The sequence below is a fragment of the Musca domestica genome, unplaced genomic scaffold, assembly GCF_030504385.1.
Source record: "Musca domestica strain aabys unplaced genomic scaffold, Musca_domestica.polishedcontigs.V.1.1 27, whole genome shotgun sequence".
In the NCBI taxonomy this organism is placed as follows: Eukaryota; Metazoa; Arthropoda; class Insecta; order Diptera; family Muscidae; genus Musca; species Musca domestica.
Genome location: NW_026712286.1, coordinates 10,040,608 through 10,067,657, shown reverse-complemented (window position 1 = coordinate 10,067,657; position 27,050 = coordinate 10,040,608). Strand labels below are relative to the sequence as shown.

The 27,050-nt window shown below is 31.1% G+C and overlaps 1 protein-coding gene across 2 annotated transcripts in view; it reads right to left on the bottom strand.

Moving 5' to 3' along the window:
• LOC105261833 (kielin/chordin-like protein) overlaps nucleotides 1–27,050 on the bottom strand; it is a 209,682-nt gene that overhangs the window by 117,337 nt on the left and 65,295 nt on the right. Inside the window, exon 3 of one of the 2 annotated variants that reach the window (XR_009342491.1) lies at nucleotides 1,528–2,318. Coding sequence is in view for 1 of the 2 variants with exons in the window: in XM_059124255.1 (XP_058980238.1) it covers nucleotides 1,528–1,606 (79 nt within the window). In the remaining variant the exon portion in view is untranslated. Of the gene's footprint in view, nucleotides 1–1,527; nucleotides 2,319–27,050 lie in introns of those variants that run through there. The other variant, XM_059124255.1, reaches the window with a different exon arrangement.

Here is a 27,050-nt window from a genome sequence, read left to right as displayed (position 1 = left end):
AGGCACTAAGAGTTGATGGTTAGTAAAAAAAAATGAAGAACAAAAAAATGAAGAGCAGTATTTTTATGAATTATTCGAAAATCTTTATTGTGGATTTTTATTTTTTAAACTTTTTTGTAAACCCTAATATTACTTATTAGAAAGAATTTAGATTTTTTTACCGAAATATTTAAGGGTTTAGTTTTTTTTCTCTTATTGAGGGGTGGAAGAAGGGTGATGTCCCTAACATCGAATTTTTATTTTTTTAGAATAAATTAGGAAATATATCAATTGATTTGTAAGGACCTTCAAATCATTAATAGCAGATTTTTAGTTATCAATTTGAAGGACAATAAAATGTCGAATTCATATTTTTTTTTTGTTTTTTTTTTGAAGAAGTTTTCAGATTATATTTTAAATTTATCCAAATTATTTCAAGGGCTATTTGATTTTTTTCAAAGGACTTTTTTAACTTCTTTTTTTAAATTTTTATTTATATTTAATTACCGAAGTTGTACTTTTTTCTTATTATTTTTTTTTTATTTTTAGGACATTTTAAATAAATTTGAAATAATTTTTAAAATAAAAATCAAATCACGAATAATGTAAATTTATTAAGGAACAATTAGGTCTCAAATCGTGGTGTTAAAATAATATTTTCTGAAAGTCTATGAGAGCTCCAGTTAAGAGTTTTTTTTTTTTTTTCAACTTTATTTTAAAATATTTTTTTCGAAATCGTAAAGGAATAATGAAAACTGAATGAATTCTTTCGACTGGAAATCATATGTGACCTGGAACCAGAAAATTTCTGAGGCATTTTAATAAAAAATCGTGAATTTGTAAAGAATTATTGTTTTTACGTACAATTTTTTAATGACTGTCAGAATTTCAAATATGAATATTATGTGGAATTTTTGTGAAGATTCTCCAGAGGGACAACAAAGAACCTAGTAAGGGAACAAGGAAAGGCAGTATAGAATCAGTTCTGATAGTCTTAATAAAATATTTTTAGAGACATTTAAAAAACCAAGAGAACCCAAATAAAAGATATTTTCTAGGAATTTTAATGAAGGACTTTCAAAAAGTTAGTCATAAGTTTTTTGGAGAGGTCAATGTTGATTTTTTTAATTTTTGTATTTTTCAAAACACTAAAATAAATATAGGGAATTTTTGGTTGTGGAAAAAAATGTTCGAATTCCTCCTTCTTCGATCTCAATACTATAATACCGGTTTTTTAGTTTTTAGGAATTTCTTGATAAACTATTTAAGGATTTATTTTCGAGATCTATGGATATTCTGAAATGTCTTAAGAATCTTGAGTAAAAAATTCGTAATTTATTGTTATTATTATTTTTATAAAAAAATGTTTTTTTTTTTTTTTTTGTTTTGAAAATGCTTGATTTTCAATATAAAGTTTTCAATTTTTTTATTTATTTATTTATTATTATTAATATTATTAAGTTTTTTTGAATAGAAATGATTATCACTTGATTTTCACTATTAAGCGTTTTTTTATTTTGAATCTAAAATTTTTAAATTCCATCTTACCTGCTTGGACTACAACTGCACAGCTGGTGAGCGACAATGCCAGCAACCAGTAAATGTTGAATTTCGATTTGGGCAGCATTTTTGAGGTTATGTTTTGAAAATGATGTGTCACAATTTTTATTTTATTTTTATTTAGGGAATATTATTTTTCAATTTCAATTAATTTTTTTTTTAATTCAAAATTTTTGTTTTTATATTTATTTTTTCAAAATTTCTGTAAAATAAAAAAAATCAAATTTAACACAAATATTTAACAAACAATTTATTAACATTTTTTTTCATATTTTTTCGAACATTGCCAAGTAATACTGAGATTTATTAAAATGACCTTGCTTTTTTTTTTTTTTTTTTTTGATAGTTGATTTTAATATTTGATTTTGAAATCAATACAAATTATTGTAGTTTTATTAATTTTTTTTTTCAATTTATTTCTTTGTCGAAAACAACACCAAATAAACAAATTGTTATTTATTTGCTGTGATTTGTGATTTCTTTCAGTCTCTCTGTCAAGTGATTTGTTTGATTTAATTTTTTTGGTATTCAAATTTTGTTTTTTTTGCTCTCTGCTGTTGTGGGGCGTTTTAATTTAAAACAATTAATTGATTGCTAGATTTATTTGCTCTTTGATTTGTCAAAAAAGAGAACCCGAGGTATCAGAGTGTGTTGGAATTTCTGCTTCCTTGGATATTGAAATGCTGTCGTTGTTGTTGTTTATTTTCTAATGTTGTGTCTCCACTTTGTACTGCCCAAATTGTTGCCTTCTCCTTCTCGTTCAATGACTTTCAAATAGCCTGCAAATGAAATGAAAGAAAAGAAAACAAAAAATAAAAATAAATAAATAAAGATATGAATGAATATTTAGTTGAGGTTTTTATTTTGGTTTTGATGAGTTTGGTTTTTTTTTGTTTTTGGAAATTTAAAAATTAATTTAATTGCCATAAATTAAATTGACAGCAACGATAGATTGATTGAGAAATGCAAACATTTTTGAAAAATAAAAATAAATAAAATAATTGAAATGGAATGGAATGTTGATTTCTATAATTAGAATTGATTTCTTGGGTATTGATAAGAGAAATTAATGTTGATGAAGAAATAAATGTTTTTTTTTTCAAAAAAAAATACACAGGGAAGCTATATCGAGATTGTTGCAAGGACTATCAGAGAAGTTTGGAGATCTTCCATTTTTATTTATTTTATTATTTTTTAATTTATTTTTTTATTTTATTTTTTTTTCATTTATTTTATTTTATTTTTTATTTCTTTTTATTTTTTATTTTATTTATTTAATTTTTTTGGCGACAATAGAACTTCTATTCTAGAATTTGCAAAGAAGTTTTTCTCAGAGCTACTATATATTCAAATTCCCAATTTTTTTCAAAATATTTCATGACTGACTATCAGATGACAACCAAATGTTCAGAAGATCTTTTCATGGACTATCTGAGGAGTTTTGACAAAAATAAAATTTTTGGAGGACTATTGAATTCAATATTAAATTCTTGATTTTTTTTTTTAATAGGACCAATTTTTGAAGGACTATCAAAGGGTTATTTCCCTGTCTTTTGACGATATTTTAGTTACCTAATAACGAATTCTTGAAGAAATTACTTCAAGGACTCTATGAGATATTAAGAAATTATTTTTATACCCTCCACCATAGTATGCAGGCAGGGTATATTATGTTTGTCATTACGTTTGTAACACCTTGAAAAACACATTTGAGACCCAAAGAATACATATATATTCTTGATCAGCATAAAATTCTATGTCGATTTAACGATGTCCTTCAGTCTGTCCTTCCGCCCGTCTCTGAAATTCACTCTAGCTTCCGAACGAAACGAAGTAGGTTGATAAAATTTTACTCAAATGTGTATTATGTCCGCAGGACTTTTGGTATTAAAAATGGGTCATGTAGGTCCACGTTTTGGTATAGCCCCCATATAAGGGTACCTCCCCATATTCGTTATTTTGGTTAATTAAGTGACATTATTCACCGAAAATGTTTCAAATTTGGTATTTGAAGTTCGTAATGGGTAATACAGCCTACGATAGAAAATTGTCTGTGCAGGTTCACGTCCTACCATAGCCCCCTCGATATTAGGTATTTTGATTATTTTGGCGACATTATTCACCCGAAATGTTTCAAATTTGGTATTTGAAGTTCGTCATGTGTACTTCAGCCGATGACAGAAAATTGTTTGTGCAGGTTCACGTCTTCGTATAGCCCCCATATAAGGGTACCTCCTGATATTCGATGACTTTAGCGACATTATTTACCTATTTTTTTCAAGATTCGCATTTGAATATTGTAATGACTTATGATAAAAGTTGCCTATGCAGGTTGGGGTATTGACCTTAATATAACAGCTACATTCGGTATTTTTAAGATTTTAACAGAATTTTTAATGGATTTTATTTTTTTTGAAAATTTCCGAAATCGTTCCAAATTGTGGAGGGTATTCAATGATCGGCCCGACCGAACTTACAGCTTTTTTACTTGTAAATATTGGATCTAGGAAGTAGTTTTCGGAGGGAGTATTTTGGGATTTATTTTTTAAGGAGAATTAAGTTTTGAAGGATCGTTAAAATCCGTTTTTTTTAATTTTTAGATAATATGACTAATAATGAATTTTCGAAAAAAAAAATATTAAAGAAAGTTTATTTGAAGGACTCTCGAAGTCTGGATCATGTATCCGTAAAAGTTTTTCGAGGTTATCGCAATCATACCAAATTAGAGGGGATTTGGCAAACGATTATTAAAACTCTAAGCGTAAATTTTTTAAAGATTTTAGGGTTATTTGAAAGCTAAAATTATGGGTTTTTTGAAGCACTGTTAGAGCCTTAATTACAGAATTTTTGAACCATTTTTTGGATATACTATCCGAATTTTTACAAAATTCTTAAAAATATTTTCTTCATGGTTTTAATTTGCCTTTTTTTGTTTTTTTTTTTTTTTTGTTTTTGAGGAAAGTATTTGAAGGACTTTCAGATCTAATTTAGCATTTTTTTTTAAATATGTGTGTCCCGCAATTTTGAAGGCTTATTTTTATTATGTGACCATTTTACGAAAAATTGTTGAAGGTTCTTATATCCGGACTTTTGACCAGAAATCCCAATTTTTGAAGATTTTTTGAAAGATTTAAAAGCTAAAAACTAGTTTTTTTAATGATTTAAATTTTGTTTTGATTTATTGAGGAATTTTTATTTGTTTTTTTTATAAAATTTAAAATTTCGACTGTAAGTTATTCCTCTTAAAAATCCTTTGCCGTTGATTGTTTGGATCAGACCCTTAAATCCTGAATTTTCCTGACTTTTATGAAAGGGCTATCTATCCGAGAAGGAATTTCGTAAGAATTCTTAAAAATATTTTCTTCAAGTTTTTGATTGGCCTTTATTGTTTTTTTTTGTTTTGTTTTAGGAAAGTATTTGAAGGACTGCCAGGTCTAATTTTAGATTTTTTTTAAAATATGTGTGCCCCGCAATTTTGAAGGTTTATTTTTATTTTGTGACATTTTAACGAAAAAAAATATTTATTTATTTTTTATTTTATATTTTATTTTATTTATTTTTTATTTTATTTTATTTATTTTTTATTTTATTTTATTTATTTTTTTATTTATTTTCTTATTTATTTTTTTTTTACAAAAGTTTATAATTTCGACTGTAAGCTATTCCTCTTAAGAATCCTTTGCGGTTGATTGTTTGGATCAGACCCTAAATCCTAAATTTTCCTGAGTTTTATGAAAGAGCTATCTTATCCCAAATACAGACATTTAAATGAATTTAGTTGCAGGACCATCTGACATCAACACGAAAACTTTTTGGACCCCTAAGTTTTAACTCATTTTAAGTTTATTTTTTACAGACGGCTTATCTAAAATATCGAATTTTGCCTTTTTTATTATTCCGATTCATCTCATCCATTTATGTGTCAGCAAAACGCCCACATTTTAGCGCCGGAAGTTTATTCAAAATATTTCAATACAATGTTAATTTTTAATTATGCCCATTTTTGTTGTTGTGGTTTTTCATTTGTTTCTTTTTTCTCATTTTGGAAAAGAAATAAACAATTTTATTGACATCAACAAAATTAAGAGAAATTTCCAAATAATCACAAAATAAGTGAAAATTAATTACAAAGTGCCATATTGTAATGGTGTTGATAATTACAGATTACAAAAAAAAAAAAATATGTTAGTGTGTCACTGGAGGATTCTTACAAATGTGGAATTGTGGCCATTCGGGCAATGCCATTGACGTTAATGTGCGGGCTGTGTATGACGACAGCCAGATTGCCCCGTGGCAATTGATGGTATTGTGGCTAGAGAGTCGGGTCGTAGAAGAATTACAGCATTAAAACCTCATAAATTTTTCAGAATAAAAAAAGATAACAAATAGAACGCGATGGAAATTTGCAGGGCAATATTGAGTGTTCAGTTTTAATTTAAATTGATTTTTTATTTGATTTTTGTTCGGCTTTCTTAATTTTTTTTATACCTTCAGTCATATGCCTTAATTATTCGATACGGCGAAAACGAGCCTCATCAAAATAACGTTTTTAGACCAAATCCGTTTCAGGATATTAGTAGTCGATCTAGCGATGTCCGCCCATCTATCTGTCTGGCTGGTGCGCACGATAACTTTCGAAGAGAGTATTCAATTTGGTCCAAACTGGGTAAATATAAATATTATTATCAAGCTTAGATCGAAATTGAAGATGGGCAGAATTGGTCCACTGGCAACATCCTCTGGCAACTCTCCCACGAAAAGGCGAAATTTTCAAAAAACTATTTTAAAGCACAGAATGAGAAAGGATAATCCGATTCTGGTCCAACTTCGCAAATCCTGATATTTTCATCAGGTCTAGGTCAGGTGCGAAAATCAACAATATCGGCCAACTTCCTCAAGTACCTAACCGGACAACGCCTTCTGGTACCTCTCCCACAAAGGGTCAAAGTTTTAAATAACCAAAACGATAATAAAATCCAAAATAAGCTTCCGATTCTCTCCATATTTCACACATTACAATATTTTTATTAACCGAAGGTCTGGTGTTAAATTGGGATATATCGGTCCACTTCTTCTGGTACCTTTACCACAAAGGGTCGAAATTTGGAATAACCTTGAAGCTCATAAAACGCGAAATTAACACCCGATTCCGTTCAGACTTGGCACATCTGAATATTTCCTTTAACACAAAATCTGTCATAAAGATGGTAGAGATCGGTCCACGCCTTCTGGTACCTCCCCCGCAAAGGATTAAAATTCTGATAAACCAAAAAGATTATAAAATCCGAAATAAGCTTCCGATTCTCTCTCTATATTTCACACTTCATATTATTTCTACTTACACAAGATCTGCTGTGAAGATGGGATGAATCGGTCCACTCCTTCTGGTACCTCCCCAACAAAGGTTCAAAGTTTGGGATAACTTTGAAGCTCATAAAATGCGAAATTAACACCCGATTCCGTTCAGACTTGGTACATCTCAATATTTCTATCAACTCAAGATATGTTAGAAAGATTGTGGAGATCGGACCAATCCTACTGCTACTTCCACCACAAAGGGATTCAAATTCTGAATAATTACACACATCACAATATTTTTATGAAACGAAGGTCTGGTGTGAAATTGGGATATATCGGTCCATTCTTTCAAGTACCTCCACAGAAAGGGTCAAAATTTGGAATAACCTTGAAGCTCATAAAATGCGAAATAAACACCCGATTCCATTCGTGCCGAGTATGAATAATCCCAATATTTCTATCAACACAATTTCTACTTGAAAGATGGTATAGATCGGATCATTCCTTCTGGTACCACCCCCACAAAGGATTAAAATTCTGAATAACCAAAATTATTATAAAATTCGAAATAAGCATCCGGTTCTCTTCATATTTTCGACATCTCATTACTTCTGCTAACACAAGATCTGCTGTGAAGATGGTGTATATCAGTCCACTCGTTCTGGTACCTCCCCCACAAAGGGTCAAAGTTTGAAATAACCTCCCCCCGGAAGGTCGGTCCACCCTTTCTGGTATCTCCCCTCAAAGAAAGCGAAGTAAGCATCCAACCCTTTTCAAATTTAACACAGACAAACATTTTTCCTAACACATGATCTGTTCTGAAGACGATATATATTTTTGCGAATACCGTCAGGTATCTCACCCACAAATCGTCTCAATTTTCAATATTTTTATCTGTCATAACTTGCAAAACAATTCGGCGATCCTTCACAACATGCTATATCTAAATATTTCTCTCAACCAGAGATCTGAGATGAATATAGGATTTATGATTTCGCCTTAAATTGGATGTAAGTTCGATTTTTTTGTAATTTTAGCGATATCAATATTTTTATCGGTATTCGATGAAGATTAAATATGGAATACTATGATCGACTATACCTGGTACCTCTGGCACATTTTAACATTTTCTAAAATTTATCCCGTATACCATATAAAGCGAAGGAAGTAGAAGACTATATCGGGTCCAAATCTGGCATGTCGCAATATCTATATATCATATTTATTAAGGTCCGATACGAAACCGACAATAATGACTCATTCCTTCCTACTCCATAGAGGGTCTATAATTTATCTAATCATAGCAGAAGTCAAAATATATTTTTCAATAATCGAACATTGGCTGAGGGTATACATTTGTAGGCTAAGCCGAGTGATACAATTTAACCTGGTTTTTATTTAATTTTTGTTGTATTTTTTTTTATTTTTTAAAAAAAGTGTAAAATATTCTAAACCTGGTTCATTTTCTTTATTTCGTCATCATTAACCCAAAATCACTAACAGTATCTGCAATACTTCCTCCAAGTGGTTGTTTTTCTTCTTGTTGTTGTTGTTTATTTTGTCACCGTTGTGTTCATCGTTAGTAACAACCATTAAACATTTGTGTCAATTATTTTTGCATGTTCCTCACAAATTGCACACCGCCGAACTGGCACGCATGCAGGCATCATTCAAGCAATTTTTTTTTAATCCCATATTCATTCCCATGCCACAGCACAGATTCATCTACACTGGGACATTCTCGGTCTCTCTATGACGTTCTGAGCTACTTCATGTCGAGTGGGCCCACATAACCTCAAAATAAAAATGTAAACATTTTCTGGATACATTTCACTTGGCTTTTGCTGTTTTTTCCCACACTAGGCAGCTGGAAATGTTTTGCCTAATTTTTTTTTTTTTTTCAAAAAAGGTTCCAGTTTTAATTGCAATTGCTGCTTATCGGAAAATGGCATGACAAGCTGTTAAATTTACATTAAATTGTCAAAATTATGCAAGTTGGACAAGTTCTCGATTAGATCTTCAGTAAAATTATAAAATTTAAAAAAAAAAAAAATCGTAAAATTAAGAATATATAGTCCTTCAAGAAAAATCCCTTTCTGGGATCAAAAAATCCTTTAAATATCCCTTAGCAAATGCTAGCATTCCTTTCAAAATCAAAACTTTGAAAATCCTTAAAAAAATCCAATTTTGAGGTCAAATAAGCCTTTAAAAAATTTCCCAACAAAAGCTATAATTTCTATAGTTCGTTAAAATTCCTTTAAATCCACATTTTGTAGCCAGAGATTACACCATTTAAATTCCTTTAAAAATCCTATTACTAGGGTATAAAAATCAATATGAAAAATTCCTTAAGAATAAACTAATTTTATTTTAATAGTCCTTCAAATATAATCTTTTTAAATTGCATCAGATGAATTACCTTTAGAATTCAAGAAAATATGGATTCCAATTAGCGACTTGGAATCTAATAATCCTTCAAAAACCCCAATTCGACTGTTGGTGAAGGATTCCTTCAAAAACATTTCTTAAAAAATACGCATTTTTGGATCTGATTGACTTTGCCAAAAATTATTCTTCTGAAGATTCTTTTGGAAAAAATTGCTAGAAAAATACATTTCCCATTCGAAATAGTTTTCTAAAAAGTGTTTTTTATTCCCTGATAAAGAATCCAATAGACCTTCAAAAAATTCCAAATATATTTTCGATTGTTGGTACTCGAGCCTTTCAAAAAAATCCTTTAATAAAATCCACAATTGTTTTTTACAGACTCCTTAGAAAAGGCTTTTTCTAAAAAAATCCGCAATTAGGGTCCTTGAAAGTCCTTTAAAACAATCATCTTCTGAGAGATTTGCTGTTGGTAATTGAGCCTTGCGCAGAAATTCCTTAAAAAAATCCAGAATTTTTGTTCACAGACTCGTTAGAAAAGGCTTTTTCTAAAAAGTCCGCAATTAAGGTCCTTGAAGTTCCTTATAATAAACAATAATCTTCTGAGAGATTCGCTGTTGTAATAGACCCTTCAAAGAAATTCCTTAGAAAATACACAATTGTTTTCACAGGCTCCCTAGAAAAGGCTTTTTCTAAACAATCCGCAATTAAGGCCCTTAAAGGTCCTTTAAAACAATCATCTTCTGAGAGATTCGCTTAGAAATCCATGTTTTAAGGTCAAATAGTATGTCCTGAAATTCGCTTAGAATTTTATGTTTTAAGGTCAAAAAATATTTCCCAAAAAATCCACTATTAAGGCCCTTCAAGGTCCTTTCAAAATCCTTTTCTGGATGTCCTTCTGAGAAATTAACTTAAAAATCAATGCTCTAAGGCCAAATAGTATTTCGAAAAAAAATCGTTAACATCCCCTCTTTGGGTCGAAGGTCCATCAAAGGCACTATTAAGGTTCTTGAAGGTCCTTTCAAACAAGGTCAACAAGGTTAAGGTCAAATAGTATGTCCTTTAAAATCCGTTTCTGGATGTCCTTCTGAGAAATTCGCTTAGAATTTCATGTTTTAAGGTCAAAAAATATTTTCCAAAAAATCCACTATTAAGGCCCTTCAAGGTCCTTTCAAAATCCTTTTCTGGGTGTCCTTCTGAGAATTTTGCTTCAAAATCCAGGCTTTAAGGCCAAATAGTATTTCGAAAAAAAATCGTTAACATCCCCTCTTTGGGTCGAAGGTCCTTCAAAGAAACTATTTTAAAATACCGCATTTTTAAACCAAATTTGATATTTTTAGACAATAAAATAATGACCCGAGAATTCAATATTTTAAGGGAGATACTTTTTCAAAAATATTTAATTAAAAACTATTTTTTGCGCCAACGAGTCCTTTCAAATATTTTTCTGAGGAATCCAGTTTTTGGGTGGAGTGTCGTTCTAAAAATATTTAAAAAAAGTCACTAAAAAGTCCTTCCAAAAATATATTTCTTAGAAAGTATCTAAAATCCCTTTTAGACTATTTCTAAAAAATACATGAAGTTAGATCGGGTATTCCTTGAAAGATTTTTTCCTAACCAACGATTTGTGCTTACATAATTTATTATCCCTAAGAATTTCATATTTTCGGGATTTTCCCTTCCAATTTTTTTTTGTTTCAAAATAAAGTCATATTTTTAGGCAAAATAATTTGCGGGACAAAAAGTCCTTTCAGGTAATCTCTAAAGAAAAAAATACATTTTTTTACTCCGTTGATCTATGAAAAAATGTTCCAAAATATGTCATTTTTTCGGCCACGATAGACACATTTTTTTCTTATATATTTTGAATAGGCTACGAATATACCTTCGACGAAGTTCCCCAACCCCAATCTCCATTTTTTACTCAGATAATATTTCATTAAACACTTGTTCAAAAAAATGTATTTAAATATCCACGTTGCGGGTCTGAGAGTCCTTCCGAAAATTTTCTTAAGGGGTCCGCATTTTTTAATTAAAAATTAATTAATTAATTAAAAATGGCTTAAAAAAATATTTCGCTGTCCATTTTTCTTAGACAATTTTTTTGTAAAAATTTCATCAAAAAAATTGTTTTTAAATATCAATAGTGTGATCCTGAGAGTCCTTTTGAAAATTCTCTTAGGAATCGGCAAAGGTTCCTTCAAGAAAATATTTCTTAAAATCGGCATATTTTCAGATCAGATATTCACTCAAGAAATATATGTTAATGCTTGGTTTTTTTCTTCTAAGTACCAGGTTAATCTTATCATAAACGTGCCGTAAAAAATCCAAGGCATAGGGTCCGACAGTCCTTCAAAAAAAATCCTTACAAAATCAGAATCTATTTCAAAATGGAAAAATGCCTCTTCAAATATCTGCAGAAGAATTTTTCTCAATGAGACTGGTAGGAGTTTGGCCTAGAGTGCGAAAAACCGCTAGAGAACGATATTTAAAGAAGAGTCATGTATAAGAATATTCCTCAACTACATAAAATATATTCCGTGATTAGTATTTCCATCCTCCTGGAGTATTTTCTCCGATAGTAAGCTAAGACTACTTGCATTATTTATCCTGGATAATTCATGATGTTCAAGGACCGACCACATATGACTTTTTTTGAAAATTTCAACGAAAATGTCTTCTCTTCTATAGAAAAGTTTATCGGAAATTAATGGCTTTTCCAGTAAAAAAATGTCATCGAAATTGCTATTCTGTTAAAGAAAATTTCATTTGAGAATACATTTCTTCCATAAAATATCATTGGAAGTGAATTTCTCTATTCAGAAAAGTATTTTTTTTTCAATATTTTTATTTCCTCAAATTTTTTTCGGATTCAAATTTTTTTCCCTACTCTCTGCGCTAAGCCTCTAAATATCGTATCTCTGTACCTCCATTTCAATGTATATCCATCTAAAGTCTAATCTCTTCCCATGAAAAATTTTGACTTCTAATAATTTTTTTTTTGTTTCAAGTTTATGTTCATACACTTCAGACAAAAGGATAATTAGCAAAAAAGTATAATAAGCTTAAGGCCAAACAAAGAAAAAACTTCGCTCTCCGTTCTGACAATGTAAAAGTCTACTTCAAGCTTAATTCTTCTTTTTTCTTCTGTTGTTGCTTCTTTTTGGCTTGGCAAATATTTATTAAATGTTTTCCCAGAATCTCTTGTATTATGTCATGTCGACACACATACTTATGTTTAAAGTGTGTGTGTTCGCCAAAATTGGAAAAAAAATAATTTTTAAACACTTCTGTTTACCGATGCTGAGTTTTGTTGTTGATGGAGTTTCTCTTGTAGGCCATACTTAACTATTAACCCTTAAATGGCTAAAGAGGATTCACAAAATATTTTTTGGAACATTTTTGTAATTTGTAATTTATTTCTCACATTTTTTTAATCGTCAATATTTAGGTTATTTTCCACGATCCCCCAAACCTCTTTTAAGGGTTAACAGATTGTATCTTTTGGCAAATGTTTTCATTTCATTCTTTTCGTGGATATGTTTGTCTTGTTCCAAAACAGCTCAAATATCTCAAATATTTGCCCAGAACTCATAAATTCCAAGTATGTGCACAAAAATCTTGGTTTCTAGGTTATCTAAGAATGGGAACATAAATCGCCCCCCCTCCCCACCTTCCACACTCCCTGAGCACCCGCCACCAAAATGCCAACGTAAAACATAAACATTCAAGTCAAAAGACAATAAAAATAATAATAAAGACGCTGGCTGTGCCGAAAATGGTAGCTGCGAACGACGACAACGAAAAAAAAAAAGGAAACACGTTCACACCATTAACAATATTTTTCGTTCGCTTTAAAAAGATTTCAAGGGCCCCAACGGCAACAAAGACGAAAAAAAAGGATTCCTAGAAGAGAATATCTTCCCAAAAATTCTTTAAAACGACTGATTGCTATGACAAAACATAAATAGGTTAATTTAATGAATTTCCAGGGAAATCCATTAAAAAGTCATTAACAATAACAAAAACAACAGCAGAAAAGGTAAGGAGAATAAAAATTTAACTACTTGCCAAACGGGAGTGCCGGGTATCCTGGGAAGTGGATTATGAGGAAATTAATTCAATAAAAATACAACAATTGGGAGTTCATAAAAATTTGGAATATAAATCATTTAATGAAATGGGACCCAAAAAATTCATCCCCCGAATGAATTTTTCCTGTATAGAAAAAAAACTCATCCCTGGATGAATTTTTCCTGTATAGAAAAAAAATTCATCCCTGGATGAATTTTTCCTGTATAGAAAAAAAAAAACTCATCCATGGATGAATTTGTAGCCATAGAAATAAATTCATCCCTGGATGAATTTTTCGCTACAGAAAAAATTCATCCCTGGATGAATTTTTCCTGTATAGAATTTTTCGTATAGAAAAAAATTCATCCCGGCGGATGAACTTTTTTCGTATAGAAAAAAAATTCATCCCGGCGGATGAACTTTTTTCGTATAGAAAAAAAATTCATCCCGGCGGATGAATTTTTCCTGTATAGAAAAAAAATTCATCCCGGCGGATGAATTATTCCTGGATAAAAAAAAATTCATCCCGGCGGAAGAATTATTCCTGGATAAAAAAAAATTCATCCCGGCGGATGAATTATTCCTGGATAAAAAAAAAAAAATCATTCCGGCGGATGAATTATTCCTGAATAAAAAAAAAATTCATCCCGGCGGATGAATTATTCCTGAATAAAAAAAAAATTCATCCCGGCGGATGAATTATTCCTGGATAAAAAAAAATTCATCCCGGCGGAAGAATTATTCCTGGATAAAAAAAAAATTCACCCCGGCGGATGAATTATTCCTGGATAAAAAAAAAAATCATTACGGCGGATGAATTATTCCTGAATAAAAAAAAATTCATCCCGGCGGATGAATTATTCCTGGATAAAAAAAAATTCATCCCGGCGGATGAATTTTTCCGCATAAAAAAAATTCATCCCGGTGGATGAATTTTTCCGCATAGAAAAAAAATTCATCCCGGTGGATGAATTTTACCGCAAAACATTCATTCAATTCATCACTTGATGAATTTTTCGGTATAGGAAATTAGGTACAGGAAATTCATCCAAGGATGAATTTTTCCGTATAGAAAACTTCATCCAATTCATCGATTTAGCGATGTCCGACCGTCTATTCGTCTGTGGAAATCAGTCTAGCTTCCGAACGCATTAAAGAAGGTTGATAAAATTTTACTCAAATGTGTATTATGTCTGCGGGGCTTTTGGTATTGAAAATGGGCTATGTAGGTCCACGTCTTCGTATAGTCCCCATATAACGGTACCTCCCGATATTCGGTATTTTGATGATTTTAGCGACATTATTCACCGAAATTGTTTCAAATTTCGGATTTGAAGTTCGAAAGGGATGCTATAGCCTATGGCAGAAAAGTGTCGCTGCAAGTCCACGTCATCCTATAGCCCCCATATAACAGAACCTCCGGATATTCGGTATTTTGACGATTTTAGCGACATTATTCACCGGAAGTGTTTCAAATTTGGTATTTGAATTTCGTACTTAATACTACAGCCTATGACAGAAAATTGTCTGTGCAGGTGCACGTCTTCGTATAGCGCCCATATAACGATACCTCCCTATATTCGGAATTTTGGATGATTTAAGCGACATTATTCACCGATTTTTTTATTCAAGTTTTGCATTTGAATATTGTAATGGCTTATGACAAAAGTTGCCTATGCAGGTCCACTTCGTTTTATAGACCCTAATATAGAGGTATTTTTAAGATTTTAACAGGATTTTTAACGGATTCTATTTTTTTTGAAAATTGCCAAAATCGTTCCAAATTTTGGAAGGTATTCAAAGATCGGCCCGACGAACTTAGAGCTTTTTTTATTTGTTTTTTCCATTTTCAATTATTTCCCTCTCCTTTCTCTCTTTTGTTTCTATCTTCGCTTATCTCTGACAACAGCTGTAAATAAACAATAATCGTTCGCGCTCTCTGGAACATAATTTTATGACGGTAGACCAAGACCTTTTTTTATGATTATTGGCCGAAATTGTGCGCACAAAAATCAAGCGAAAATGAAATTATCTCCGCCATAAGTTAAATTATATTTTTAATCATAAAAAAGAGAATTTTATATATTTTTTCCAGCTTTCGTCATTTACTATTTAATTTTTTATTGTTGTCATACGCTGCTGCTAGCTTGCGAGCGTATTATTACGGGCGAGTAAAGAAAAATATTTTTAGCAATGATGGCATCCCCATTTATTTGACTTCTTTAATGGGCCACCCAACCAAAAACAAAAAGAAGAAAAAAATCTTAAATCTCTTGAGCAAATAAAAGTGTAATTAAATAAAAATTATCGCGACAGAAAAATGAACAAAAGAAAGACGAAACATAAATAATTTAACAAAAGAAAAGAATTAAGTTTTTTTTTTGTTAAGGAAATGCGAGAGGAGCAAGAGAATGTTGAGAGGAGATGTGTATTGTAGGAGTTATTTTGTGGAGTGCTTCATATCTGCTGCATACTTTTAGGCAAGGCTAAGTTAAGTTGTGTTTAACAGCTGATTGGTTCAAAATTCATTCAGATTGGCTTAATAAACATATTTATGTAAAATTGAAAATATCAATTTTTTAAATTAAATAAAATTTGAAATTTTTCCTTTATAAAATTTTATTAGAAAATTTTAAAAATAAATATAGTTGGAAAACAATGGACTGTGTTCTCCATAAATTATAACATAAATAATTTGACAAAAGAAAATAATTAATTTTTTTTGTTGTTAAGGAAATGCGAGAGAATGTTGAGAGGAGATGTCTATTGTAGGAGTTATTTTGTGAAATGTTTCAAATCTGCTGCATACTTTTAGGCAAGGATAAGTTAAGTTGTATTCAACAGCTGATTGGTTCAAAATTCATTCAGATTGGGTTAGTAAATATATTTATTTAAAATTTCAAATATCAAATTTTTAAATTAAATAAAATTTGAAATTTTTCTTTTATAAAAATATTAGAAAATTTTGAAAATAAATATAATTGGAAAACAATGGACTGTGTTCTCCATAAATTATAACATAAATAATTTGACAAAAGAAAATAATTATGTTTTTTTTTTTTTTTTGTTAAGGAAATGCGAGAGAATGTTGAGAGGAGATGTCTATTGTAGGAGTTATTTTGTGAAATGCTTCAAATCTGCTGCATACTTTTAGGCAAAGTTAAGTTAAGTTGTGTTTAACAGCTGATTAGTTCAAAATTCATTCAGATCGGGTTAATAAACACAGTTATATAAAATTGAAAATATCAATTTTTTAAATTAATTAAAATTTTGAAATTTTTCCTTTATAAAAATATTAGAAAAATTGTGAAAATAAATATAATTGGAAAACAATGGCCTTTGTTCTCCAGAACAACTATTTTTTCAGGGAAAAAATTTGTAAATGCCAACACTGAAAATATTTTTCTTCTCTCAAAACCAGCAGGAAAGGCCAAGGTGTTGACAAATTTCCTGCAGATGGAGGATGTCTTTAGAATTTACACCTTATAACACATACAGACATACACACACTTAGCTCAACAAATAGCACAGCATGTATTGAGCAAACATTCATCTCCCTTTTCCTCTCTTATTCTCCTGGCAAAATCCAAAAAATTCTCAGCATATCTGATTCGCTTGCCATTCCTAGTCTTTGGCTGTATTTTTTTCATTCTTTTAATTTATTTGTTATTTATTGTCTTAGGTCAGTTTGGGTCATTGATTCGTATTTCAGATTTAATGCTTAGCTTATTTTTTCGGTGTTATTTAATAATTCAAATATTTTTTTTCTTTTTTTGGTCCACGCCAAAAAATAAAATGAAATATGAAATATTAAACCCAACCAAAGTCATTGGCTTATTAAAATGTCTTTCAAATTTTTCTTCATCTCGTTTGGTGATGGAATAAGGAGGGGAGGAGAGAAGTCGAAATAGAAGGCGTGAACTTCCAGCAAATCAGCATGTGTTAAATGAATTGTGATGTTTCTTAGCTGGATATCTCTCTGACGGTCTGGCTGCCTGGCTAGATTGCTTGGCTTTGCCTTTTTTTCGAGACTTTTGACTTATGTCTATGGATTGGCATAATTTATAGGCGTGTGAATAAAATGCGTGATAACAATGTGCCCCAAATGGCCGCACTCAAAAAATATCAAAATAATCAAAAATAATTGAGTGCTAGCAAAGACAAGAAAAAAAAAATCGACATTAAATAAATATTTCAAGTTAAAACAAATATTAATTGTGGGTCACCAAAATATAAAGAAAACAAGTCAAAAAGTATCGGTCGGTTTCGACGACTTTTTTTTTGAAAATTTCCACCCTTTGTGGGGGAGGTACTTGATGGAGTGGACCGATGTATTTTATCTTGGCACCAGACCTTGGGTTAATAAAATTATTGAGATGTGTGAAATTTGAAAACAATCGGACTCTTAAATCAAATTTAATAAGAGTTGCAATTATTCAAAATTTTGACCCTTTGTGGGGGAGGTACTTGATGGAGTGGACCGATATTATCCATTTTCGCACCTGACGTAGCACTAATAAAAATATTGGGATTTGCAAAGATGGAGCAAAATCGGATTATCCTTTCTCTTTCTGTGCAGTAAAAAATTTTATTGAAAATTTCGAATTTTTGTGGGGGAGGTACCAGAAGGCACGAACCGATATTTTCCATCTTAATACCAGACCTTGGGTTGATAAAAATATTGGGATGTGTGAAATTTCAAGACAATCGGAGTGTTACATCACATTTTATAACAGTTGTAGTTATTCAAAGTTTTGACCCTTTGTGGGGGAGGTACTTGATGGAGTGGACCGACATTGTCCATTTTCACACCTGACCTAGCAATGATGCAGATATTATTTTTGGCAAAGTTGGAGCAAAATCGGATAATCCTTTCTCTTTCTGTGCAGTAAAAATTTTTCTTGATAATTTCGACCTTTTGTGGGAGATGTATTTTTGTATTTTTTGGAAATTTTTTTTTTTTTTTTTTTTTTTGGAAAAAAATGTATGGCCCGGATGAACTGTTTCTATGGAAAAATATTCATCACCAGATGAATTCCATATAGGAAAAATTACAGAAATTATCCACGGAAAATGTTTTACTAAAATATATTTTTAAATAATTTTTTCATTTTATTTGTTTTTTTTTTTAATTTTTTTCAACCCCAGAACTATCCGCGAAAAAATTTATTAAAAAAAAAAATATTTTGAAATAATTTTATTTAATTTTTTTTAACCCTAGCTTTATCCGTGGAAAAAATATTTATTTTTCAAATTTATTTATTTTATTTTATTATTTTTATTTAGCCCCAGAATTTCATATTTTACATTTTTTAACCCCAGAACTATCCGCAAAAAATTGTTATAAAAAAAATATTTTGAAATAATTTTCTTTAATTTTAAAATTTATTTTGTTTAACCCCACCTTTATCCTCAGAAAATAAAAATATTTATTTTTCAAATTTATTTATTTTATTATTTTTTTTAACCCCAGAATTTGGTATTTTTTGGAAAATAAAATGTATGGCCCGTATAAATTGTCTCTATGGAAAAATATTCATCACCAGATGAATTCCATATAGGAAAAATTACAAAAATTATCCGCGGAAAAATTTTTATTAAAATATATTTTGAAATAATTTTCCTTAATTTTTTTTATTTTATTTGTTTTCTTTTTTAAATTTTTTTAGCCCCAGAACCTTCCGCGAAGAATTTTTATTAAAAAGTATTTTGAAATAATTTTCTTTAATTTTAAAATTTATTTTTTTTATCCCAGCTTTATCAGCAGAAAAAAATATTTATTTTTCAAATTTACAAAATGTTCTATATATTTTTTGAAATAATTTTCCTAAATTTTCAATTTTATTTGTTTTTTAAATTTATTTCAACCGAAGAATTATCCGCGAAAAAATTCATTAAAAAAATATTTTGAAATAATTTTATTTAATTTTAAATTTTCTTTTTTTTTAATCCCAGCTTTATCCACAGAAAAAAAAATATTTTTTTTTAAATTTATTTATTTTTTTAAACCCCCGAATTTTGAATTTTTCCAAAACTAGCAAAACAATTATTTTTATTTTTTTGCAATAAATTTTAATAAACTCGAATAATTTGAAAACCATGCCATACATGTTGATTCCAAAACATATTGACACAATTTTCATTAAAGTAATTTGCTCAAAAGGCTTAACACACAGAGCGCTACTCTCCGCCCCTAGAGGCTGGATTCGAAACCGCAGCAGAAAACAGAAAATTGTTGTTAATTAATCGATTTATTGAAATTTGATTGGAAAAATGACAATAAAATGTATTTTTATTACAATGTAGCGCAATTAAATCAAATAAAAAATAGTTGGGCCATTCTGGGTCCGATTTTCAATGCAAAGCACGGAATGCTGAGAGATTTGCGAGAATTTGCAATGCAGAGCTGGGGGGCAATGAAAATAAAAATTATTACAATGTTAAGAATTTGAAAAAAAAATCTCACGACTGTTATTTTATTTCAAATTACAAAAAAAAAAAAAAAAAAAAAAAAAAAAAAATACCTTTTCATCATCATCTGCTATTGTTGTTGCATTTGAAAATTGATCTGATGTCTAGTTAAGAAAATTGAATATCACGATCCGTTTAAAATTTAAGTGGTTACACGCCCCTTTCTTTTATCGAATCGATATCAAGGCGCATTTGTCGTGTGAAATCCAATACTGGCATATTTGAAATGCACAATACGTTTGGCAAATAAACTGCCGGGGCATGAATATTGGCAGACAATTCATTTATTAAAACTGTCACTTCCGTGTTTTTTCACTCCCCCGACTGAGGTGACGACCGATGAGGTATCATCGAAAGCAATATTAATAAATGACAACATATGAATAAATATTGAATACTTTGCCGTCATTGGCAAAAAATGCTAACTGGAATGGGGAAATGGATGATAAATGATGGAGGGCGCCTAAAAGTAGGCATTGGATTTATGGGGAGAGTTTTAAAAACACACATGTTTTAATGGGAAAATGTGGCTAAAGAGGTTCTCTATCTTTTTATACCCTCCACCATACTATGGAGGGTATATTAATTTTGTCACACATGTATATTTTGCCAGTAGGCAGGTTAAGTTCGTAAATGGGCCATGCAGGTCCAAGTTATCATATAGCCCCCATATAACGGTACCTCCCGATATTCGGTATTTTGATGATTTTAGCTTCACTATTCACCTGAATTGTTTCAAATTTGGCATTTGAAATTCGTAATGGATACTACAGCCTTAGACAGAAAATTGTCTTGTGTAGGTCCACGTCTTCGTATAGCCCCCGTATAACGGTACCCCCCGATATTCGGTATTTTGATGATTTTAGCGACATTATTTAACGGAATCGTTCCAAATTTGGTATTTGAAGTTCGTAATAGATACTGTAGCATAAAACGGAAAATGGGCCATGTAGGTCCAAGTCGTCATTCGGCATTCGGTAGTTTTAAAATTTTAACAGAATTTTTAATGGATTTTATTTTATTTATTTATTTTATTTTATTTTTTTTTTTTTTTTTGTTTTGGAAATTGTCGAATTTGTACCAAATGGTGGATGGTATTAAAAGATCGGCCCGGCCGAACTTACAGCTTTTTTACTTGTTTTTAATATTTTTTTTATGAAAGAGGAGTGAATTTATTCCTCCCTAAAATTTAAAAATAGAGCAAAAAAATATTTAAAAATTTAATAAATTGAAAAGACCAAATTTTATTCAAATTCTCCAATTTTTTTTTTTTTGAATTAAAAAAAAACTTTTCTCTATATAAAAATCCCATATTTAATTTATTTACATAAATACCAACAATTAGAAATATACAAAAAAATGCATTTATTTATTATTTATTTTGAAATTTTATTTATTTTGAAAAAAGTTTTTTTTTCTCTCTCTCCTTGCCACCCATTTTGCATTAGCTATGAAATGTGGCACTGCAAAATAATATGTATTTCTCAATTTTCTATGTTATCTTAAAATACTATTTTTTTTTTTTGCCCACAAGAATGCGGATGTTGAGCGGAAAAAATTGTTTATGGCATCTGAAAAATTTGATGTATTTTTGTTCCGAGTAGTTCGGTCATGGTTGATTGATGGGTTGGCGATTTACTTTTTTCTCGGCATTTGCAAAAATTGAAATGTATTTCTTTTTTTTTTTTTTTGCCAAACTGAATTCAGGGATGGAAAATATAAGCATATTTTTGAGTGAAGAAATTCGAGAGGTTATCTATCTATAAAAGAATCGTTAATAGAATGGGAGGAGGCCTCAAATAAGCCATATTTTCATAGAGGAGTTCAAGGAGGCTTTCACAATAGAATATTGCTCGAAGGTCTTCCTTTTAAGCCTTTTATTGATGTATTACGAAATTTAAATACGAAATTTGTAACAATTCCCGTGAATAATGTCGCAAAAATCATGAAAGTATCGAATATCCGGAAGTGCCGTTATAGAGGGGCATAATATTTTTTTGCCATAGGTTGTAGTACCCTTTAAGATCTTCCAATAAGAAATTTGAAGCGATTCCGGTGAAAAATCTAGCTGAAATCATCAAAATACCGAATATTGGGAGGTATCGTTGTATGGGGGCTATACGAAGCCTTGGGCCGACATGGCCCATTCACGAACTTATCCTGCCTACTTGGAAAATATGCATGTATTTTATCCTTTTTTCTCAATTCGTCCAGAATATATATTCTGGATTAATTGACGAATTGATCCAGAATTTATATTTTTGTAGGGTCTACATGAATACTTGGAGGAGTTACAAACGGAATGACAAAGCTAGTATATCTCCCATAGAATGGTGGAAGGTATAAAAACGGAATTTTTAAAGAACTTCTTGATTCCATGAAACATAGATTTCCAAAGTATTTCCAGATGCCACAGAGCTTTGTTTTTAAAGAATTTTCAGATACTAAAAATCATTATTTCCAATTTAGGATTTCGAGAGGTCCCAAATCGGATTTAGCGCTCAAAACGCCAAAAAATAGGGGAATTAAAAAAAGATAATTTTCAAATGCCAACAATTTGAAATAATTCTGCAGAAGTCACAAAACGTGGCACTTCAAGAGGCCAAAAAGGAATATTCAAAGAACTTCTAGATTCCATTAAACGTGGATTTCAAAGGACTGCCAGATGCCACTAAGCTTGGTTTTTAATGAATTTTCAGAAACTAAAAAACATGAATGTTTAAAGGACTTTCAGATGCCCCAAAACGTCGCAATTTTAGCACCAAAAAGGCCAAAATATGGGGATATAAAAGAAAATTAATTTTCAAAGGACTTCCAAATGCCAACAATTTAAGAGGATTTCCAATACGTGGGACTCCAACAGGCCAAAAAAGGCCTGTTGAAATCCCTTCAACAGTAAAAATATTTTTAATCCATTGCCGATTTTTAGCCTCTCAAAATCTCTTAGAATTTCATAATTTTTAATCCAGTTTTTTGGTATCTGGAGATTCTCTAGAAATCTTCTATGAATTGCCGACTTTATAAGCCCTTGCAAAATTTCGTAAAAATTCAAGCGAGGAGGAAGCGAGATAGACCTATGGCTACTTTTTAGGATCTTCATAGAATCACTTTCTGAGTCCATTTATGCATGTCAGTCCGTCCGTCCGTCCGTCATCATCATTTTAATATTTTTTAATATTTAATATTTTGATATTTTGTACCGAACATCAGCTACCGCTAGAAAATACCTCTGTCAAATTGTATCTATATCGGTTCAGATTAGGAATTGTTTGAATTTTGGCAATAACGACTGAATTCATCCTAGAAACTAGTACTTCAAATTTCCTGTAAATCGGTTCAGATATAGTTATAGCTCCTATATATATGTTTTATCCGATTCGGGGTTTAAAGTCTCTCACAAGCGTAATATGCATTCCACAACAAAGATCTTTGGTACCAGATATCAGATATGGCTCTGAAATAAGTGATTTACATTTTGTCAAGATCGGTTCAGATTTGGATATAGCTCCCATATATATCTTCGGGTTAATTGTGCGCCAAATAGCCAATATCAGTCCAAATGACTTGAATTTTGGTATATCCGACCGAATTCAGTCTGAACGGTGAAAATCGGTCATTCAGTTTGTAACACCTCGAAATATACATTTTATACCCCACAAACTACTTACATTCTTGATCAACATAAAATACTATGGCGATTTAGCGATGTCCGACCGCCTTTCCGTCTGTCCATCTGTGGAAATCACTCTAGCTTCCGAACGAAATGAAGTAGGCTGATAAAACTTTACTCAAATGTGTATTATGTCTGCAGGACTTTTGGTATTGAAAATGGACCATGTAGGTCCACGTTTTGGTATAGCCCTCACATTACGGAACCTTCCGATATTCGGTATTTTGATGATTTTAGCGACATTGTCCACCGGAATTGTTTGAAAGTTGGTATTTGAAGTTCGTAATGGATACTACAGCCTAAGACAGAACATTGTCTGTGCAGGTCCACGTTTTCGTATAGCTCCCATATTACGGAACCTCCCGATATTCGGTATTTTAATGATTTTAGCGACATTATCCACCGGAATTGTTTCAAATTTGGTATTTGAAGTTCGCAACGGATACTACAGCCTAAGATAGAACATTGTCTGTGCAGGTCGACGACTTCGTAGAGCCTTCATATAACGGTATCTCCCAATATTCGGTATTTTGATGATTTTAGCAACATTTTTCACTTGAAATTTTTGAATTTTGATATTTGAACTTCGTAATGAATACTACAGCCTAAGACAGAAAATTGTCTGTGCAGGTCCACGTCTTCGTATAACCCCCACATAACGGTACCTCCCGATATTCGGTATATTGATGATATTAGCGACATTATTTACCTGAATTGTTTCAAATTTGGTATTTGAAGTTCGTAATGGATACTACAGCCTAAGACAGAAAATTGTCTGTGCAGGTTCACGTCTTCGTAGAGCCCCCATATAAAGGTACCTCCCGATATTCGGCATTTTAATAATTTTACCGACATTATTCACCGGAATTGTTTCAAATTTGGTCTTTGAAATTCGCAATGAATACTACAGCCTTAGACAGAACATTGTCTGTGCAGGTCCACGTCTTCGTATAGCCCCCACATAACGGTGCCTCCCGATATTCGGTATTTTGATGATTTTAGCAAAAATTTTCACCGGAATTGTTTCAAATTTGGTAATTGAAGTTCGCAACGGATACTACAGCCTAAGACAGAAAATTGTCTGTGCAGGTTTACGTCTTCGTAGAGCCCCCATATAATGGTACCTCCCGATATTCGGTAGTTTGATGATTTTAACGACATTATACACCCGAAATTTTTCAAATTTTGTATTTGAAGTTCGTAATGGATACTACAGCCTAAGACAGAAAATTGTCTGTGCAGGTTCACGTCTTCGTAGAGCCCCCATATTATGGAACCTCCCGAAATTCGGTATTTTGACGATTTTAGCGACATTATTCAACGGAAGTGTTTTAAATTTGATATTTGAAGTTCGTAATGAATACTACAGCCTAAGACAGAAAATTGTCTGTGCAGGTTCACGTCTTCGTAGAGCCCAATGTAAAGGTACCTTCCAATATTCGGTATTTTGATGATTATAGGGACATTTTTCACCGGAATTGTTTGAAATTTGTTATTCGAAGTTCGTAATGGATACTACAGCCTAAGACAGAAAATTGTCTGTGCAGGTCCACGTCTTCGTAGAGCCCTCATATAACGGTACCTCCCGATATTCGGTATTTTGATGATTTTAGCGACATCTTTTTACCGGAATTGTTTCAAATTTGATATTTGAAGTTCGTAATGAATACACAGCCTAAGACAGAAAATTGTCTGTGCAGGTCCACGTCTTCGTAGAGCCCTAATATAACAGTACCTCCCAATATTCGGTATTTTGATGATATTAGCGACATTATTTACCGGAATTGTTTCAAAATTGGTATTCGAAGTTCGTAATGGATACTACAGCCTAAGACAGAAAATTGTCTGTGCAGGTTCACGTCTTCGTAGAGCCCTCATATAACGGTAGCTCTTAATGTTCGGTCTTTTGATGATTTTGGCGTCATTATTTACCGGAATTGTTTCCAATTAAGTATTTCGAGCTCGTAATGGGAACTACAGTCTGTGACAGAAAATTGTCTGTGCAGGTCCACGTCTTCGTAGAGTCCTCATATAACGGTACCTCCCGATATTCGGTATTTTGATGATTTTAGCGACATTATTTACCGGAATTGTTTCAAATTTGGTATTTGAAGTTCGTAATGAATACTACAGCCTAAGACAGAAATTTTTTTGTGCAGATCCATGTCTTCGTATAGCCTCCATATAACGGAACCTCCCAATATTCGGAATTTTAATGATTTTAGCGAAATTTTTCACCGGAATTGCTTCAAATTAGGTATTTGATGTTCGTAATGGATGCTACAGCCTAAAATGGAAAATTGTCTATGCAGGTATAGGTCTCCGTATAGGCCCCCATATAACGGTACCTACCGATATTCGTTTTTTTGATGATTTTAGTGACATTATTCACAGATTTTCTTAAGTTTCCCCCATTTGGATATTGTAAAGTCAAGAGTTACCTATGTAGGTCCACGTCGTCGTATAGACCCTAATATTCGGTAATTTTAAGATTTTAACAGAATTTTTAACGGATTTATTTATTTATTTGTTTTATTTATTTTTTTTAATTACCAAATTCGTTCCTAATGGTGGAGGGTATTCAATGTTCGGCCCGCGAACTTACAGTTTTTTTTTACTTTTTTGGTTTTCTAAAGTTGTAGAAATCCCTAAAATTTACAAAAATAGTATCCCTCTATGATTTGAAAAACCCGTAAAAATTAATACCAAAAACAATTTTTTTGGTTTTCTTAAAAAAATCCACGTTTTGTTTGCTTTATAAATTTTATTAAAATTCAAGTTATGTATTCCTTCAAAATCATTAAAAGTGTGTTCCTCAAAACTCAGATTTTTCAGATTGTTATGTCACTAAAAAAAATGTCGTTTTAGGCCTTTAAATGCCTAGAAATCTTAATTTTGGGGTAAACTTTTCAATTTTTGTTTTTTTTTTAATGAAATAAATTCTTTTTTTTTTTTTTTTTTTTTAAAACCACATTTTGTTTGCTTCACAAATTTTATTAAAATTCAAGTTATGTATTCCTTCATAATCATTAAAAGTGTTTTCCTCGAAACTCCTTTAAAAATTCAAATTTTTATGTCACAAAAAAAATATCATTTGAGGCCTTCAAATCCCTAAAAATCGTAATTTTACGGAAAAATTTAAAATTTTTTTTTTAAATGAAATAAATTCTTCTTGAAATTGATTTTTGCGTTTAAATAATCCAGCTGTTAATATTACATATGCTCCAATTACCCTCCCCCTCCCCCACTTTCTCCACCCTCACTAATTGACAATTTTCAATTTTCCCGACCAATAAATTGAGGTCATTAAATCATGCCATCAACAAAAGTCACTTAATTTGCCTTAATTGTTTTCCTTTTAAGAGTGTGTGTGTCTGTGATATTTTTCTATTATTGCCCTTGCGCTTAACCCCACCAATCCGCCACAACGACAACAGATTACCATAAATAATCGTAAATCACAGCAACAACAACAACAACAACTACAGAAAAATCAAATATGAAAAAAAAAACACACCCAAACACAAATTGATGGATGTGAACATTTTGTTGGACTAGATTTTAATAGCTCTCCAAGTTCTCCCCACTCCTCTGTGGCACCCCTTCGACAATG